The sequence below is a fragment of the Ochotona princeps genome, chromosome 11 (genome assembly GCF_030435755.1).
Source record: "Ochotona princeps isolate mOchPri1 chromosome 11, mOchPri1.hap1, whole genome shotgun sequence".
Taxonomy (NCBI): domain Eukaryota; kingdom Metazoa; phylum Chordata; class Mammalia; order Lagomorpha; family Ochotonidae; genus Ochotona; species Ochotona princeps.
The window spans coordinates 16,160,892-16,181,631 of NC_080842.1; the positions used below are offsets into that span (position 1 = coordinate 16,160,892).

At 48.1% G+C, this 20,740-nt stretch overlaps 1 protein-coding gene across 5 annotated transcripts in view; it reads right to left on the reverse strand.

The window, feature by feature from the left end:
• DLC1 (DLC1 Rho GTPase activating protein) overlaps positions 1–20,740 on the reverse strand; it is a 452,588-nt gene that overhangs the window by 31,807 nt on the left and 400,041 nt on the right. Inside the window, exon 1 of one of the 5 annotated variants that reach the window (XM_004592681.2) lies at positions 15,547–15,924. The exons of the other annotated variants lie outside the window; for them this stretch is intronic. Within the exon in view, the coding sequence (XP_004592738.2) occupies positions 15,547–15,583 (37 nt within the window). The 5' untranslated portion in view covers positions 15,584–15,924. Of the gene's footprint in view, positions 1–15,546; positions 15,925–20,740 lie in introns of those variants that run through there. 5 annotated transcript variants of the gene reach the window in all.

The window sequence follows — 20,740 nt, forward strand, 5'->3', positions numbered from 1 at the left end:
CAAAATGTATTTCCACTAGAACACCTCTTTGGATGACACAGTTAGAGTGCCATGCGACTTTCCTAACACAAATATGCCCTGCTACCATGTCCTTCTCTTATTTTATGCTGGTAAGGAAACGAAAGGCCAATAAAATGTCCAAAATTTCATCCAGGAAAATGGTGTTAAGGTAGTCACTCATGGGGCCCACCTGAGGAGAAAGAAGGGATGTGAACAGGTAAAGGCCTGCCTTCACACTTGGTAACTTTATCAAAGCTTACATTTTCAAGAACTGCAGTACTTCTGTGATTTTTCCTTTCCTTTTTATTTCGTTCCAAAATAGATGAGAATCTGTTTTCCTTTTAGGTACAAACCCAGAGAAACAGCTAAGCTTACAGCTATGTTATCTTAAAAATGTCCGGCTGCAAAAACCTAGGCTGTGTAACAAATGAGAGTCAAATTCACTGTTTCAAAAGTAACCAAGTTTAGAAAACTCTAAGTAGACCTTATAAACAAGCCAACAAAAGTAGTGGTTAAAAAAAAACAATAACAATAACAATATTTTGGTTTCATTTAACTCGACCTGAAGCTTATATACGTCCTAGTGAGCAAGGGAAAACCTCACATTTTCATGCAGATTCAGGCCTTTTTTTTTTTTTTTTTTTGCACTCTTCAGGTCTCCAATCTTCAGAAAACCCAGCAACCTGGATGTGACACTCCCTGAGTTGGGCATTTGGGCTCGTCTCTCAGTTTCTCTGTAGCCACCACTACTTACTTCACCTGGCCACAGCACTTCTAGGTGGTTTTCCAAAGCCCATCTCTCAGCTCCCAACCTTGGGGCTCATCTCCACAAACGCCCTCCCATTGGTCAAGGAGAGCTGTCACTCAGCCGGACTGTCTCCACTTCTGTGCTGTCCTTCCCCTGCGGCTCTTCATAACTGTACCAAAAGCTTACCTTTAGGCACTAAGGATCAAATGTATACCAGTTTTTATACTGAATGCCAATCTGAATATGCACTAAATCCTCATGACACTGGGCATGACTTCTGTCGCGTCCCCCCCCCCCCACTCCATCCTCCAAATAAACAGAAATAGGCAAAAGACCCGACTATCCTTAAAAAGGAACCTTCTACATTCAAATACCATTCAGAAAAAAGCCATGGAGATTTCCAGAAATCAAGTTTCTATCAGAGAGCAATAAACACAACACAGAATATAAAAACAAAAAAACAGGTACCTATTTCGTTACATATCCCAACAACTCCCCCGGGGCTCATTTTTGCAGATTGCTAGGAGGGAAGATTTACTTCAATAGATGTGGGTGTTGGTGTGAAATCTAGTTGAGGGGGGGGGATATTTTAAAAACATTCCCCACAGGGCACAGATGCCTTTTTAGCAACTAAAAACACAATGGAAACACAATGAAACTTTTATACCTGGGTTTTTTGTAGGCAAACAACAGACAACTGTGTCAAGGAGGAAACAGGAAATTTTGATTGGAAACAGCTGTCATCCTTAACTGGTCTACAAAGCAGTGGTATGGTTACATGAATGAGGGTTCAGCAGGCTCTTTTGTGTTTGGTTGGGAACCATGCGGACACTCTCTCTCTCTCTCTCTCTCTCTCTCTCTCTCTCTCTCTCTCTCTCTCTCTCTCTCTCTGACTCTCTCTCTCTCTCTCTCTCTCTCTCTCTCTCTCTCTCTCTCTGACTCTCTCTCTCTCTCTCTCTCTCTCTCTCTCTCTCTCTTCCTGGCCTGATTGGATAAATCCATCTCTCATTACCCGTAACAGTCAAGATTGCCAGGAATCCCCCAGCTCCGTCTTGCCTTGCGGAACTCTTGCTCTTTGCCACCTGAGCAGCAGTGATGTGATCTGGGCCGGAAGTGCTCACTTCCACCTCCCGCTAGATGTGTTCGTGGTTGGAGTCTTAGCCAACAAGCCACCAACAATCATGCAAATGCTCCAGCGAGACTGTTTCCAACAACCAAGGCTAAGTCCACTGCTCTGCTTCCAATCCAGTTCCCTGTGCCTGGAAAGCTAAGGCAGCACTGAGTACCTGTCCTCAGCCCTGCCAATGTGGGAGACCTAGATGGAGTTTCAGGCTCTTGGCTTCAGCCTGGCCCAGCTCAGGTTATTATGGGAAGTGAACTGGTAGATGGAAGATCTCTAACTTAGTCTTAAAGGCTGGGGGGGGGGGGGAGGGCGCGCAGGGAAGCAAAGGAATTAGAGGAATGCACAAAATTCAAGCACTTTTCAGATTCTTGGATTTCCTGCAGGAGGTCAGACTGCAAAGGCCCATGGAAGACTGCCTGTGTTCTTACGCCCAACGCCTGCGCTGTGTGGTTCACTCCAGTGCCGTCTCAGTCAAGCCGAGGTTCAGGCTGCCCCCATCCCAGCACTGACACAGGTCCCTCGATGGCTCTGCTTAGGTTCTCCAGCCTCCGTTAAGGTGTTTTATTTTACTTTATGTTTACTGTTATCATTTTTAAAGATTTGTTTATTTTGATGGGAGAGTCAGACAGGAGGAGAGACAAGGAGGAAGATCTTCCATCCTCTAATTCATTCCCTAAATGGCTGCACTGGCCGGAGTTGAGCCAATCCGGAGTCAGGAGCTTCTTGCAGATCTTGTACTTGGGCACACGGTCCCCAAGGCTTTGGGCCATTCTTAGCTGCCTTCCCAGGCCATAAGCAGGAAGCTGGATGGGAAGTGGGACCACTGGGACATGAACTGGTGCCCATATGGGATCCTGGGGCATGCAAGGAGAGAACTTCAGCCGCTAGGCTATTGTGCTGTGTCCCAAGGTGTTCAATTTTAAAGCGCTGTCTTGTGCTGGACGTGATGATCTCAATTGCTGCCCATCTATATGAAGTGGGTGGATTTCTTAGGCAAGTCACCTGGAGAAGCCAACTTTGTCTCCAATACCACCACCTGCAGCCAGGCAAGGAGAAGGCAGGCGCTCTCAGTAATGGAAGCAGGCAGGCAGTGCCCTTGGGGGCTTCCTAGAAGCCCCTGCCCAGCATCCTGACGCTCTCAGTGAAGTGTAGGCCTGGATGTCCTGTTGTATAGAGGCTCCTTTAGTTCCACCGCAGCCAGAAGGGAGAGGCTCTGAGCCTGCCACATTCTTTCCTGTTCCTTTCCATGGACTTTCCTCTTGGATTGCCCTAGCAGCCTCCCGGGTTGAACTCTCTTGAGAAGCCTTGGACCTACCCATGCCTGGGTTTTTAGGAAACACAAGCTGCATCAAGTCACTCTCCGGCTCAGGAGTTTCAGCTCCTTTCCGTGACCTCTTGGATAAAACTTGAGATCTTTGCAGACCTACCGCCTTCCTCAGGCGACCTCAGCCTCCTCGCTCAGCTCTGGTTAGGAAGTCCTTTGGAAATTCTGTTCCCCTTTCAAGACCGCCTTCAAGTTCCCAGAATGTACCACGCCTCACCCCTGGGGTCTCAAGCCGGCATCCCTGCTTCAAATGCTCCCCAACTACCCCTGCTTTGGCCCTTAATTCACTTACATAAGTTGACAGAGTACTTTTCACACCCTGGAATCATTTGAAGAAACAACAAATATTGTTTTTTTCTTCAAGTGCAAATTAAGAACTCTGAGTTAAATCCCTCTTCTACAACTAACAGAAATAAATGCTTACACACACAACTGCCAAAAACTGGTTATCAGAAATTACCTATGCAAAATAAATTTCTCCGAGGGCTAAGTCACACAGCAGAATGCATCTATTAATATTTACAAAACTCCAGTGTTATCTAATCAGAGGCAAGATTTTGACTAGAACTTGCAGCATTCTTATTATGTGCCTAAAAAATTGGCAAACATCTTCCGTGCATATTTGGAGGTGGGGGGTGGGGGTGGGGATGGAAAGGAAGCTTCTGGAAGCGTGATCCTCCACTATTAATTCAGTATTTAAGGCTGTGTCAAGTTCATTGTTAGTGGTAATCTAGTAGGGCCATACTTAACATTAAGGCAAGACAATCACTCTTCATTTTTCTATATTTATTTCTGAGACAAGATGTGCTGCCAGCTGTCCTCACGCAGCGACAATGAGAGACACCAGTACCTGCCCTGGAGCAGGAAACGAAGCGGAAAGGTAACTAAAAACTGAGGAGAGGGCCTCCTACAATCCTCTAGCCTGCACTTTGAAATGAATGAGTTTCCTAAGGGCTATTCTAAGATTCCAAGTATTCCTGGACAGGCAGCACCAAGGAGTCCCCTACCAGTGGTGCAAGCCTCAGTCCCAACAACGCTCCCACACCCAGACCTTGACGGCAACCTGCTGTCAACCCACCTCCCTGCCTGCTGGACCATCGCTGCCACAGTGGTCTTCTCCAGACCTCCTTTCTTCCCCCCTTCTTCTGCAACACCAGCTTATTTCCAGTCTGTTGTAGCCCCTGATATTCCACAGGCAGCCACGAACTGCACAGAGCGATGCTTCCATAAATAAACCACATCAGTGATTTTCCTTCTCATAAAATGGTCTTCACATTTCTGACCAGGAGCCACACACACACACGCACACAGACACACAGTAGCACGTACATGGTAACCCATGGCACACACAGCATGAGTGCATATATGGATGTGTGTGTACAGATGCAAACACACACATATATAGACCAGCATACGTAACGTGCGCAGGCACACAGAACGTGGAAGTTTCAAGTAACAAACACATTCAGCAATGCAGTATGGTCTATTTCTATTTTTTAAACTCATCAAATGATTTATTTTTAAGTTTTTACTGGAAAGTCAAATTTACAGAGAGAAGGAGAGACAGACAGACAGAAATAGCCATCTACTGGTTCACTCTCCAAGTAGCTGCAACAATCAGAGCCGAGCCATTCCAAAGCCAGGAGCCAAGAACTTCTTCTGGGTCTCCCACATGGGTGCAGGGTCCCAAGGCTTTGGGGCCGTCCTCGACTGCTTTCCCAGGCCACAGGCAGGGAGCTGGATAAGAAGCAGCGCCACTGGGATTTGAACCAGTCCCCACATAGGATCCTGGTGCGCACAAGGCGAGGGCTTTAGCACCTATGTTATGGCACCAGTATGCCTATTTCTTGTTTTTAAAATGCTGTTTTCTACCAGTCACCGGTTTGAAACATACTATTTTCTTTTTTTTTTTTTTTAAGATTTATTCATTTTATTACAGCCAGATATACACAGAGGAGGAGAGACAGAGAGGAAGATCTTCCATCCGATGTTTCACTCCCCAAGTGAGCCACAACGGGCCGATGTGCGCCGATCCGATGCCGGGAACCTGGAACCTCTTCCGGGTCTCCCACGCGGGTGCAGGGTCCCAAAGCATTGGGCCGTCCTCGACTGCTTTCCCAGGCCACAAGCAGGGAGCTGGATGGGAAGTGGAGCTGCCGGGATTAGAACCGGCGCCCATATGGGATCCCGGGGCTTTCAAGGCGAGGACTTTAGCCGCTAGGCCACACCGCCGGGCCCCGTACTATTTTCATATAGCCTTTTTTCTTTGCAAAAAAAAAAGTAAGCCAGGAACTTTTGTATGGTACGAAGGAGAATGTGATGTGACATGGAGAACATGGATCCGGTGACGGGAGATGGCTCTTGCTGTTGGTGGGCGTGAGGGGACTGCTTGGGCACAGGGACTCAGCCTGTGTTCAGTGTGGGGTGCAGCCGGGGTCCTGATCTTGAATGTGACTGGGCTGCAAGGGAGGGCATTCAGGCTGAAGGGGACTGAATCAGCTAAGGGGCGAGGAAACAGAGAAGTGGTGGGAAGTAGGCTGTCCCACACAGCAGGGTCAACACTCCTTTGGCCTGCTCACACAATGCCTAACACCAACTTCATTTCCTCAGATGTAAAAACAGCTTTGCCCCAGACTCCCGATGAGCTACTCCAGAAAGGGCACGGAGTACTATCTGCAACAGGTCAGAAAAACAGGTCCAGGAAAGAAGCCACTGCTTATTTAGGCAGCCTTAAGAAAGAGCGTAATCTCTCTGGACCTGCTTCCTCTTCTGTAAATCCAGATTGCCACAGGCTTTGTAAATTCCTTCAACTTTTGACTCTGACATTTCCTTTAAGTCCATTTCCCCTTCTCAGGAAAGACAACCCTGGAATGGATTTCATTCTTGCGTGCATTTTCCAGATTTCTCATCAGTTACGTGTGCAACAGCGCGGCCCCTCTGTCCCCCAACCCCATGCACGCACACAAAAGAGGGGCGTGGCCAACATCCAGCTCCCTGTTCAAGGCTGGACAAGCAGTAGGCGATGGATGGCTCTAGTCCTCGGGCTCCTACCACTCCCGGGGAAGACATGCATGGAGTTCCTGGCTCCTGGCTTCAACTTGGGCCAGCCCTGGCTGCTGCAGCCATTTGGAAAATGAACCATTCCTCTTTCTCTTTTTCTCCCTGTTGCTCTGGCTTTCAAATATATTTTTTACTTTTTTATTCACTTTCTTGTGGATCGCTTCTCTTGATATCTCCTCCCCCGAAGCCTATGGCTAGTTTGGAAAGCACTAAACCTTACATGTGTCCTTATGCGTCTCTGTTGCCCTCCAATGACACATTCCATCTTTATGGGCTGAGGGGGGCAAGGAGGGAAGGCCTCCACACACAGAAAACTCAAGTTCTGCTTTGCTTACCGACTTTGGCATTTGTATTCCAGGCATAACACCCACGGCGAATACGGGCCAGGGGACACTGCACTGCTCTTTGGAGCTTTCTAAATTTTGACAGAAGAGTAACCTGCAAAAGCTCGCCGAGTCCCCTGGCTCTCTTCGCACCCACGGGAAAACACGCACTTTGAAATCACTGGACTATAAATCAGCAATAGAGAGACAGATATTTTGGGGGCAGGTTCTTCTCTTTTTAATTTCTGTTTTTTCTCTCTCCTCCTTAGAGTGGAGACAGATATGGTGCTTTCTAGCGAAGAACATTCCTAGAAATAACAGAGAGGGAAAATATGACCCATTTTTCCCTGTGGTGTGATGACAAGTTAATAAATGGTTTTGCCTTGCAAGAAGGCAACCTCAGGAGACACACGTGCAAGCTTTCACCTGGGATGAGGTGCAGCGACACCTGAGCAGCGCAGGAATGAAGGCAACTGGAATTCCCTTTGGGGATCCCTGAGTACGAGCTTTTGCAAGATGGAGTTTGTTAATACTGAAACCGGGAAAAAACGCAAGTGGCTCACGCAGAAAAGCAGGCGCTCTTTTCCCACACACTCAGCGGCGGTGGATTCATCAGCCCAGGAGTGACGCGGGGCGGCTGAACATTTGGGCCCTGTGCCCAGGCAGTGATTTTCAGGAACAGAAAATAGTTCCCAACTAATCACACATTGGCACTTAGCACCCAGCACGAAAAGGTCAAACTGAAAAGAAAATAAACTATTAAGGAAGTGGATACCACATCATCCTTCCTATCTGTCTATCGCATTTCAGCCTAGGGCAGGATAAAAATTACTCTTCATTACATATACAGAAACACACATCTACATACACACACACATACACACACACACACACACACCCCCCTATACAGTCATGCATCCACACACACACTTCTAGCACACTATGCCATATACTCATACTTTTCAAACTACAGAGTTACAAAAAAAAAATGATTTGGAATAGGTTCTTAAAACACAAAGTCTGGGGCCTGGCGCGATGGCCTAGAGGCTAAAATTCTTGCCTTGAACGCGCGGGATCCCATATGGGTGCCGGTTCTAATCCCGGCAGCTCCACTTCCCATCCAGCTCCCTGCTTGTGGCCTGGGAAAGCAATCGAGAATGGCCCAAAGCCTTGGGACCCTGCACCCGTGTGGGAGACCTGGAGGGAGTTCGTGGCTCCTAGCTTCGGATCGGCACAGCACTGGGCATTGAGGCCACTTGGGGAGTGAATCATCGGACAAAGATCTTCCTCTCTGTCTCTGCTCCTCTCTATATATCAATTGGGCTAGGGCTCTGGTGTAGCAGATGAAGCCATCCCTGGGCCATCAGCATCCCATGTATGCACTGGAGCAAGTCCTGGCTGCTCCACTTCTGATCCAGCTCACTGCCAATGCACCTGGGAAGGCAGCAGAGAACCATCCAACTGCTTGGCTCCCTCTGGAGCCACACGAGAGACAGGAAGAGACTCCTGGCTCCTGGATTTAGCCATTGTGGCCATTTGAAAAGTGAACCGGTAGATGGAAGATCTCTCTCTTTTCTATCTAACTTTGTATTTCTCTCTCTTTTTTTTTAAGATTTATTCATTTTTATTACAAAGTCAGATCTACAGAGAGGAGGAAAGGCAGAGAGGAAGATCTTCCGTCCAATGATTCACTCCCCAAGTGACCACAACGGCACTGGTGCTGTGCCGATCCGAAGCCAGGAACCAGGAACCTGTTCCAGGTCTCCCACACGGGTGCAGGGTCCCAAAGTTTTGGGCCGTCCTCGATTGCTTTCCCAGGCCACAAGCAGGGAGCTGGATGGGAAGTGGAGCTGCTGGGTATGAGAACCGGCGCCTTCAAGGCGAGGACTTTAGCTGCTAGGCCACAGCGTAAGGCCCTAACTTTGTATTTCAAGTAAGTAAGTAAATAAATAAATCTTTTTTCTTTTTTTAATTGGAAATGGCTGGAGCCGAGCTGATCTGAAGCCAGGAGCCCGGGGCTTCTTCTGAGTCTCCCACGTAGGTGTAGGATCCCAAGGCTTTGGGCCGTCCATGACTGCTTTCACATACTACAAGCAGGGAGCTGTATGGGAAGTGGGGCTACTGGGATTAGAACTGGCACCCATACGGGATCCCGGCACATACCAGGTGAGGATTTTAGCCTCCAGGCTACTGCACCGGGCCCAAAATAAATAAATCTTAAAGTCCTTCAAAGGGAATTAGTTCTTTTTTTTTTTTTTTTTAAAAGATTTTATTATTATTATTGGAAAGCCGGATATACAGAGAGGAGGAGAGACAGAGAGGAAGATCTTCCATCCGATGTTTCACTCCCCAAGTGAGCCGCAACGGGCCGGTGCGCACCAATCCGATGCCGGGAACCAGGAATCTCTTCCGGGTCTCCCACACGGGTGCAGGGTCCCAAAGCTTTGGGCCGTCCTCAACTGTTTTCCCAGGCCACAAGCAGGGAGCTGGATGGGAAGTGGAGCTGCCGGGATTAGAACCGGTGCCCATATGGGATCCCGGAGTGTTCAAGGCGAGGACTTTAGCCGCTAGGCCACGCCGCCGGGCCCAGAATTAGTTCTAAGAAAAGAAACTAAGCAACATATACTTTTAAGGTCCTTATTTTCCTAAGCTTTTTTTGGCGGGGTTGGGGGAGAAGAAAGCAGATTCTTTAAGATTATTTATTCCATTTCCTATTTTACTTTATCACTAAAGGCAAAACACTAGGCTCCAAGCCTAGAGTAACTCCTCTGTCCATCAGGCAAGGCTGGCACACACAGCAAGTCACCCTCTCCACACCTTACCAAAGTTTATTATGCAAAAGGCAGGTCCCTCATTTTTGGCTTTTGCCCTAATTTTACAGTGCCACGGCATAAGAAAAACATAAAATGTTGTTCAGACTCTACCAGTACAAAGTTTTCAGTTAGAAATAAAAGTGACTGCGAGGAATTCTTTAAAAAAAAAAACAACAAAACAAACCTGCTCAATAATATTGAAACATTAAGTCGTTTTATCAAAAAATCAATAAACTGGAGCACATGGAGGGGGCAGACAACAGTGAGGGGTATTAACTGCCTCCAGCGGTTCCTATGTGTGCCCTGAAACTGAACACACTGTTCAAATGCGACATTCTCCGTTTTGTGGCTAAAGGTGTAAAGAAACAAAGACATTATCTTTTAGGTCAATTAAGGCATTATTCTCTTCAATATTGTTAGGGACACTCAGCACCCTCACTCCAAGCACATCACCAAAGGGTCAAGAGGGCATTCCGGGCCACGGACGCACTTTCCCGCAAACACAGCACTCCTCAGCTTGCTGGAGGTGCTCTCCACTTCCATCCACTCAGGTCTGACCTCGGACTGGTCAGTGAGCCTTCCTGCCCTTCACCAAGGAAGACTATCATTTTTTTCTTTTTTTCCCTCCAGGCTGCCTGTGCAATGTTCTGGAAGTTTCCATGATACTGACAGTTACAAACGCACAAGCCCTAGATGACACTGCTTCAACAAGATTACAGGGAAAAAAATGGAATTAAGACATAAACTCTGCTTGGCAAATACTTGCAGGGAGGGAATTTCAACTAAACTTGAACTATGGTTATGCAGTGGGGTGGAGGAAACCACCATGGGGGCAGGGTGGGAGGGAGAATCCCAGATTCTATGTAATTACAACACAATGTAATCAATGAATAAATTTAATAAAAATAAAAAAAAAAGACATAAACTCGGTGGAAAAATCTGAAGCCCCTGTTTGCTTTTTTCTTACTATGAAGGTCTCACGTAGGCATGCACTTCCTTTTCTGCACCAAAATGAACTTCGCTTTCATTGCCAGTTTTCTAGAATATTCTCAAGGCCCCTTGTCTCTTGAGATCTCTTACGCATATTAGGTAACAGGAGTTGTGTGGAGGCTAGAGATTCGGGAGGTGAGGATGACTTTGGGGGTGGGTGTCAGCATCTTGGATCCATTGGGTCACTGGGGAGCGACGAAGGGCATGGCCCTGTGTGTGTGCTGGGTCACAGGCCATTTCACCTCCCAAGTCTCTTCCTCTGCCGTTTCCTCAGGGCTGCTGGCCCGGGAAATGCTCAGGGTGTGGAAAACTTTTGTCCCGGAGACATCCTTCAGAGACTCCTGCAGGAGAAGGAAGGCGCCTTCGGCCCAGCTCCAGGAAGCGACCTCCAGTCCTCACTCTGGGTCGCTCTGAGGTGGGGCAGGGAAGAGAACAAAATGTGGATGGGAGGCGTCCCAGGCATCTGAGGACTCAGCCTCCAAGCAGCTTAGGGAGACTTGTGCTGGTGGGGGGAGGGCAGCGACCCAAAGGCCCCAGGAAGAGCTGGGGTGGGGCAGAGGAAGGGGCCACTCAGCACCAGAAAACCAAGCCTGGTGGGAGAACAAAATCCAAGGGCAAGGGAGGCTGAGAAATGGATCTCCCCAGCGTTCTGGCTTCACTCAGAGCAAGATACAACAGTTTACCTTTTGGTACCCAAGAACTCTGTTTCCTAGCAGGCAGGCATTTTCAAGATGCCATTCAAATATTTTCAGTGACATCTGGGAGAAAAATTTCCCTTAAAGGCCGTCATGGGAAAAAAAAAGTTACCATGATTCAGTGCAGCTAATGGAGGCTAGGTTTGAGAACAGTAACTGGAGGCCCTCCCCTGAGCTCAGACAGGGGCCCTCCCCAGGCCCCCAGGGACTGTCATTCCTGGACCCTAAGGGACAGCATCCTGGGAGCGCAAGCCCCACTAGAACTACTAGATTTTCTCTAGACCTTACTGGAAAAGTGTCACTGTTGCTTGGGAGACACTTTCATGAATAAACAGAGGACCTAAGGGGGTTTCTTTCTTTTTTGGCATTAATTCCCCCAACAGCCAGGAAGAAGTATCTAGTGCAAAACAATGCTCACACACAGTAGATCCAATTCAAGGCTCTGCAACAGGACCCCAGGGCTCCTTATCATGGATGATGATAATCCCTTAACAATAACACTGAAATGCCACCCACAGGGTGAGAGTCCTTCCCAGCTGGCGAGCCCATTCCTTTTCCATCCACTGCATTTCTGTCTACACCTTAGGCCCCCTTGTCTGCAGTTTTGCTTTCCACAGTTTCAGTCATCCCTAGGCAGAGGAAGTTTGGAAATATTCAATGCAAAGATCTAGAAATACGTTTTAAGTAACTTCATATGGCACGGTATTACCACTGTTCTGTTTCATTGTTGTGGTGCCTTATGGATAAAACTTAATTTTACTATGGGTATGTATAGAAAAAGACACATTTGCAGAGTTCAGAATTATCTAAGGTTGGGACATACTCCAGGCAAGTAACAGGAGGCGACTGCCATTTCAGGTTGGGAGAAAACACTGCTAATTTTACTTCAGTAGTGGTCTCTATGTCTAAAATGCATGCTGGTGCTACAGCACTGTCCGCCTCTGACAGGAACCTGCTGGCCCCTGCATCCCTCTGGATGCCATGGCCCGAGTCAGCCAGAGACACCTGTGACAGTCTACACCGGGAAGGCATCTTTTTTGTCACTTTATAACCATGGAACGGAGGAACGCGGGACTGTGTCAGACACCACCATGGCATTCAATATTGTTCTGGTTTGTTTTGAATGCTGCGTACACTACTCCTTTGCACCACAGTCCCACAACTTCAAACTAACTTCTTAAGGAGTACATACTGATTAAGACAAGCATTTTCTAATGTCAGAGGTAGAAGTAAGCCTCGAAATGAAAGGAATCCCCTCTCTGCTCCCAGTGGATCCCAAGTCCAGCGGCACTAACCATGGAACCACGTGATGATTTGAAATGCAGCCCACCGTTCTCCCTGGTGTGCTGGGAGGCTGGAGGGCCGTCACACACCCGGCGCCAGCACGTGCTGGGATGTTCTTGAAGCACTGAGAACCCAGTCTGTCCAGGGAGGAAGGGGAAACATCTGAAGCTATTTTTGTGTTTGCAGGTCTTCTGGCTGTCCAGTGTGAACAGTAGGGTGGATCAAGTATTGTCTGGAGCCCTTCAGGATTTCTCTCTTCTCTCCTTGTGCATGGCCTCATTTCCGTCTTCCTGTTGCTAGGAAGGAGAGCTGAGCCTGAGAAACTCGTGTTTACAATGCAGGACCATCCTGTCCCGAACAAGGCTCTCTTCAAAAGGCCCGAGTCCCTTCAACCACTGTACTGTGGATGTGCCTGTTCCTCTGAACCGAATCACCCTTCCCTGAATATTTTCTAGTTGTGTTCTTTATTGAGCCAAGCCATGAAAATATCACTCTCCATTAAGCATTGCATCACAACTTAACATCTCCATGGAGACAGCAAGGGAAACCCAAGTACTTATTTTTGTATTTGAAACCACCTCTTGGAATCTCACCAAGACCCTGATGTGTTGGAAGGCATCGCACAAGAGCCTCCTCTATCTCCTTTACATCCCTACGAAGAAAGAGCTCAAACTTTTAAACTCGGTGCACAGCATCATCACACAATGCTACTCTCCATTAGCCTAGCATATTTTCCAGAAGCACCCACAGACCCCCTTTTCATTTCAAAGTGTTCTTAAATCTTTACTCTTCAAACAACAGAAAATAGAGGGTCAACATGCCTCTGACACATGAAGTTTGCTCCACACCACAGGAAAATCCTCTCTGATCAGTCTCATAGATTGAAATGTCAAAACACCGCTTTCCACTAATGATCGCTACCTATCTGTTTTACCTCTTCACTTCCTCAGGAGTGGAATTTCTCTTTAGATCCACAACTGGTTAACTTCTATCACAATCACCCAAACCACTACGCACACCTACTGGAGAGACGGACTGAAGTTGGAGGCTACCAGATTGGCCGCACCGCCAGTGCCTTTTAAGGGTTTTCTACCTATTTGGTGTACAGTGTCACTCAGCTTGAACTAAAATAAAATCTCTTTTTGACCTAACAAAAACAAAAAAACCCTCCGAGACAGCTTGGATGGGAAAAGGCTGCTGTGCTTGGCTGCCAGCTGCCCGAATAGTAGTGCTAATGGCAACGTCATGCACCCAGGCTGGGGCCAGGCTGCAAAGCTGGCATGCCATAACAAAAGTTAATACAGTCCTTCACCAACATTTTCTCAGCAAACGTCTCGAAATAACTTCTGACCACACATCTGCTAACCATTTGACACTGGTTCCTCAGGACTGGTTCCTACTGCGGAGGATGGGGGGGGGTGGGGCGCGACTGCCTTACAGGGTACCCCTCTCACCATCTGCTCCAGTCTGCAAGCTAAGATGGCACTGGATGCCTCACTTTAATTCCACACTTAGGGCCTGCAGGACTAATCTGCAGCCCAGATGGACGTGAATTAGTCAACTTTTGCAGCTGCTGGTTGACATACGTTCAGGGTGCTGCCGTCTGCTGGGCTATTATTTTTCCTCATCCCTACAGCAAAAAAAGTTTTGAAGGGAGTAAAAAAAATGTCATTTTGGGATCAGCCCTCTGCCAAATGGAATTTTTTTATATCGATGGGCAGTGCTTGATTGGAAATCACCAAGAACCTCTGAACCCTGAGAAAGGATCCCTGAGCCATCCCGGACAGGTGTAAAAAGCCTTACTCTGGGTAGCCGTGGGGATGGAGAACAGAGGGGTAGTGGAACAAAGTTTTCTGTTCCACAATAAAGATGAAAAGGTTTTGGGTAAGGATTTCCTTCCATGGACATGAGCATAACTGTACTTGTTCAACAGCAGTAACAGGCGCCTTGCTAAGCCATGTCTTTGCATGAGCTTGTGTGATCCTCACCACCTCCCCACGTGTAAACATACTTGGTACTCCCACATTACACAGGAAGGAAGCACAGTGGGACCCGAGCAGCTCAGAGGCCCAGATAGCAGGCTGCCCACTTGCCAGCCTCGCCCGCTGAGCGCTCCAGCTCCAGCGCACCAAAGGGTTAGGAGCTGGCAGAACGTAGGAAACCACACGCACAGGGTCGGGTCACAGCGGCCTGGGTCTCTCGCCCTCGGAAGGATCAAAGGCATGGCTCGGCCCCTGCCAGGAGGTGGGGATAGGGACTGACTCCAGTGGGGCCGGCTTCCAAGAGGCCACCGTCTCATTACCAAAAAAATCGGGCCGGGCGGCGTGCTTCCTTCCTTTCTCCGGCCCACGGACGCGCTCAGCGGGCTCGGAGACCCGAGCCAAGGGCGTGGACATCTCCGTGGGGGCATTTCAGCAACCCGATTCCACAGCCCCGCACCAGGCAAATTGACGCCTTCCTAGCAGGCACCCCCTCTCAGGCCAGCCCGGGGCTTTTTGCTGAAAGACACTCTGCAGGCGCCCTGGGGCCACCAAACAGACTTTCAGGCCAAGTCGGGTCAATTCTCAGACTTTGAAGTTTCCGAACTAAGTTTGTAATCCGAACAAACTTTTACTTCCAAGCAGTATTTTTAAAAAACCACACTATCTAAAACATCCCTAAATAAGGAACTCCTTAGGGCGAGACAACACTGGTTTTGGACTTGTAGGTGAAGGACAGCAGGCATGGAACCAGACGGACACTCAGCCAGAAGGCCAGCGCCTGGGGTCCGGAATCAGAACAGCAATGGGGCTGGAAGACGTGCGTCCGGCCCCGTCCGACCCCAAGCCCGCAGCCCACCCAGGAGCTCTCGGGGCGCCCGGGTCCCTAGTCCCCAGGCAAAGATCGCTCAAGGATCAATATTCCGAAATTCAAACCTCTTCCCCTCCCCCCAAACGCTGACCGCTTCCCCGTCACACACACGCGCTCGCTCGCTCGCTCTCTCTCTCTCTCTCTCTCACACACACACACACACACACACACACACACACACACACACACACACTCGGGCGACTCCTCAGCGTTTTAAAAGCACAGACCCACAGGCACCGACCAGACCAAACGGGGATGACACTTCCCCTCGGCGGGTCCCCCTCTCCAGCGGGCTCCCCCGGCTGACCCGACAGCAAGACATGGGGTCTAGCTTACGAGTTAGGATCATGGTGTCCTGCTTCTTTTTGCACATCCAGCGCAGCGGAGAGCGGCAGGCACGCAGCAGTGGGGAAGTTGAGGCAGCCCGACGCAGCTCGGCTCCCGCCGCCGGACCCACGGCGGCAGCGGGGACGCGCGCCCTGGCGCTCCTCAGCGCATCCTTGCTCGCCGTCCCTAGACCCGGGCCACCGCCCCCAGAGAAGAAACCGGGGACGGAAGTTCGTGGAGCTCGCCAAGGGGGACCAGCTCTCAGGGAGCCGTGCGTGAAGCCCGGGAGCTGCAGCGACGCTCGGCCATGGCCGGGGGTGTGCAGCGAAGCGCCCTCGCTAGGGCAGCCTGAGCTCACTGCCTCCTGCGCGCCCCGGCGGCCGCGCCCTCCCGCTGCGCCCGCCCCCGAAGGGAGGGACCAAGACCCCGTGGAGTCGGCTTTCGCGGTGGGCCGGGTAGCGCGCCGCAGCCTCCGGAGGTCCAGGCTCCGCCCCGCGCCTCCTCCGCCCGGGACTGGAATGTTTTTCCCCCCCACCCGGCCTCCATGTCCGAAGGGGGAAGCGCCTGGGAGTCGCCAGCTCTCGGCCTGAGGGGGCAAAGGCAAAGGCCACAAGGCGTTTAACTTGGCGGAGATGTCCCGGCTGGACGCTGAGACGCCGCGCGCTTTTCCAGTTTGTCTTTTCCTTGGTAGTCCCTGCCTACTTTTTAACCTCTGACCTTCTACCTAAGTTTCCAGAACCGAGTGTGAGTTAGGCTGGATTTAGCATTTCCTGATCTGTAAAATGGGCCAGGAGTCGCTGTCTCCGCAGACTTTGGTATGCACTGAAGCCTGCGGGGGCACAGCAACGACGTTTTACTCGGCACGTTTTGACCATCTGCTGTGTGCTCAAAGGAGCGCTTTTCACACTGGCCTTAGGGCCACACTTCCCCGGGCCTCAGCTCCAGGCTGAAGGAGACCCTCTAATGGCAGCAGTCTGCGTTTTCCCAAGGGCACCTGATACAACAGGAAGCCACGAGTTAAAAGGTCACGATGGAATATAATAGCTGTAGTATTTGAAAAATCCAGAGACAGAATTGCATTGATTTGGGGGTTAACTGATGCTCTCTGCCTGTTGACTCCAGAAGAGGAAACAAAAAACAAAACTGACTTTAACTCACTGTTTTTTGGGGACCTAAACAGAGTCCATTTCTTTGATGCTAAACATGACTAGACCTTTGGGATACAGCAGTTAACTGAAGACAATTCTCCCTTTTCTTCTGGAATTTGCCTCCTTCTGAGGAAGGTGCATGGTAAACAATTATAAATCAGTAAAATCCATTCTGTATAGGGTGTTAAATGGACAGAAAGCGGGAGGAGGCATGGGCAGTTTGTTTTCACATGAAGTTAAACACACATGGACAAACTGAGTCTATTATAATTTAAAATCTAGCATCTCAGTTTACATATGCAAGATTCCTCCTCCCATATGCCCAATAGGGTAAAACAAAATTTCCAGCTTCATGCCTTGGTTCTCCATCCAAAGCCCACTTCAGCTCTGAAAGGTAGGTAGGGAGCTTTTCCACCCAGCCAACCCAGGAAATGTTGGGGTGTTTACCTGCTTAGAACTGCTGTGGCAACAGAGGTGGGCAAGGCTGAGTACAGTCTGCAGCGTGGGTGACTTGGCGAGAAGGGGCACACAGGTCCACAGAGGGCCTGGGAAGAACAGACCTGCTTGGCACAAGGAGAAGCAGCTGCCTTCTCAAGTTGGGGAATTGTCAAAATGCCCACATTTCTCAGCCAGGGCTTGAGTCAAAGGAAGGCCTGGAAAGTACCAGCAAGCACCTTTAGGTCCGTGGTGGTGAGAAGCCATTTCAATAGAAGAAAGTATCCCGGATCAGTTTTGCCTGTAGCAAGCTGTAGCATGAATCTCAAACTTAAGAAAACAAGAGTTGGGCCCGGCACCATGGCCTAGCGGCTAAAGTCCTCACCCCGAACGCGCTGGGATCCCATATGGGCGCCGGTTCTAATCCCAGCAGCTCCACTTCCCATCCAGCTCCCTGCTTGTGGCCTGGGAAAGCAGTTGAGGACGGCCCAATGCATTGGGACCCTGCACCCGTGTGGGAGACCTGGAGGAGGCTCCAGGTTCCCAGCTTCGGATCGGTACAGCACCGGCCGTTGCTGTCACTTGGGGAGTGAATCATCGGTCAGAAGATCTTCCTCTCTGTCTCTTCTCCTCTCTGTATATTCGCCTTTCCAATAAAAATAGTAAATCTTAAAAGAAAACAAGAGTTGGCCTCCCAAAACATGCCCATTTCTCTTGTTAAAAACGTGAACGTTGGAGTTACTGTTGTGATATAGTGGGTTTAGTACCAGCTGAGATGCCAGCATCCCATACAGGTGCTGGTTCGAGTCCTGGCTGTTCCACTTCTGATCCAGCTCCCTGTTCATGTGCCTGAGAAAGCAGCAGATGATGGCCAAAGTCTTCCACATGGAAGACTCACATAGAATACTGGATTCAGGCTGACCCCGTCCCAGCCGTGGCGACCATTTGGGGGAGTGACCAGGAAGATGCAAGGTTTCTCTCTCACCCTGAAAACCTACTCTTCAAATAAACAAATTTTATTTAAAAGGTGAATGTTAAAAAGATAGGTCTTTTAAGCATCTCAGTATAGATTCTGTTGTCTTTTTTTTTTTTTTTGGAGAAGGAAGCTGTGTTTAAATTAAGTATATGTGTGCGTGTGAGTGTGTCTGTATTGCTAACATACCCACCACCACTCAGCATTCATCTTTCTAGAGCAAAACATGCTAACTTTTTTGTCTCTCATTGCTGAAGTCATGTTCCTTTCCTGTGTGTTATGAATGCTGCCTTCCCTAATTTCATTATATCTCCGAGGATATTTGTATTAATGTAGTTTGCTCATTATCTAACAACACTAATAGCTGTTGTCACATTTTTTCTCGAAGATGCATGGGTTTGCATTTGGCCTTCACTGAATGTTGTCTTCTCCCATTCTTTACTGTCCTGTCATAGCTTATGTGTAGGACCAAACCCTATCATTTTAATTCTTACTCCTATCAGAAAATACTACATTTGAAGCCTGCTGAACTTGTAAGAGTTTAACTTCTGGGACCCAGTGTAATAGCCTAGTGGCTAAATCGTCGCCTTGCATGTGCCAGGATCCCATATGGGCACCAGTTCATGTCCTGGCTACTCTGCTTCCCATCCCGCTCCCTGCTTGGAGCCTGGGAAAGCAGTGGAGGATGGCCCAGAGTCTTGGGACCCTGCACCCACATGGGAGACCCAGAGAGAGCTCCTGCTTCCTGGTTTTGGCTCAGCTTGGCTTGGTTCTTGGCCATTGCGGCCACTTGGGGAGAGAACCAGTGGATGGAAGATCTTTCTCTCAGTATTTCCTTCTCTCTGTATATCTGCCTTTCCAATATAAATAAATAAAAGTCTTTAAAAAAATTAAGAGTTTGACTTCTGGAGCTGACCACCGCTGGCTTAGTGATGTACACATTCATCCCTCAATAGTTTCCTCATCGTTCAAATAGGAAGTTAGAAATACCTCATGGGAATTTTTAAAAGAGGATTTTGTAAAAAAAAAAAAAAAATGGACATGAAGTGCTTAGCATGTAGTAAGCACTCAATAACACAGGCATGTGATCAACTATTAGCAGCTTTACTGTTTGCCAGGAGGCAAGTGGCTAAAATGTCTACTCTGGCTTTCACTCTGTTTTAATGATTGAAATTAGACATTTTTGGTATTATATTCAAACATACTCTCTTGCATTTTTCTCACTGCAATGTGTTTTTAAAAACGTAAAAGTCTATAAGTGGGCACTGACATTGTGATGTAGTCGGTGAAACTGACACCCACCACACAGCATCCCATCTAGCTGCTAGTTTGTTCCCCAGCTTCTCCCCTTCCAATCTGATTCTGTGTTAATGACCCTAGTGCTTAGACTCCTGTTTCTCATGTGGGAGACAGAGAAGCAGCTCCCAGCTCATGACTTTGAGCCTAGCCCCAGGCGTTGTATACATACATCTGGGGAGTGAACCTGTGGACAGAAGACTCTGTTCCTGCCCCTCTCTGTATCTTAGCCATTCAATTAAAATAAATAAATCTTTAGGGGAGGAAAAAAAAAGAAACAAGTCTGCAAACACTCAGATAGACAATGCTGGTAAGCCAAGCCACAACAGGATATCAAGAGTTGGGGGGCCCAGCACCCCTCTAAGAGAAGCGCCAACGCTTAGATTGACGTGTTTACTGACTTGTATTAACACAACCACCTCAGTCTACGTTGAAAGATTTTTCAGAAGCCCTTAGGAATCTATATTTTATGTCAAATCTCCCAATTTGTAGTTGCTGGCAACTATTTAATTATCTAAATCCCATTCCAAATAATTTAAACTTTAGTCTTCATTTAACCCTGAGGCAACCAATTCAAACTTTTGCCCTAGATATGAGCCAAGCACTCTTTGGAAATGTCTTTCTCTCCCCAAGTAACCTTAAGACAACTCTTTGGAACATGCCATAATATAATTTGTGCCCCATGAAGTATTGTGAAATTACTGGGGAAAATAAATTTTATTTGTTATGTTCAGAGGAAATATGACAAAGAATAGAAAGTTTCAAAATTAATCTAAACAGCATCTAACGAAAGAAAATAATTAAATTTGGAACTGAATGGCTGTCCTTAAGGCATCCATTTATTTTTACGCTTCAAAGACCCTAGGCTAGGTGCTTTCTACATTTCCCACCTTGACTTTTAACCTCTTCAGAATGTGTGAAATCCCATATGCCAGAGATATATGATGGAGAAAAGGCAGAGCAAGACAGGGCTGAGCAACAGCCGCAACAGCAGCAACAAAAATACAGTTAAAAAATCCTCTTTATTTTTAACTGGAGTAGCTCTCTTTTTGTCGCATAATTTTTGACTACACCTTCAGAATAATTCAAACTCAGACTATAGGAAACGTGAATTTAGTCTCCCGGTGATATTTTTAATAAAGGGGCGATCATTTCTGCACAAATGTGATGTAAATCTATTTTCTGGAGTAATCACTTAAGACCCACAGTGAACACCTCCTACAGTGCTTTTATCATTGAACAAATATTTATTGAGGCTTGGAAAAGGCAGTGTATTGCATGATATGAAAACAAACATGAAGAGGAAGCCTGAAGGGAACATTCTTAGACCGAAGGTAGAAAAGGGAGGGGC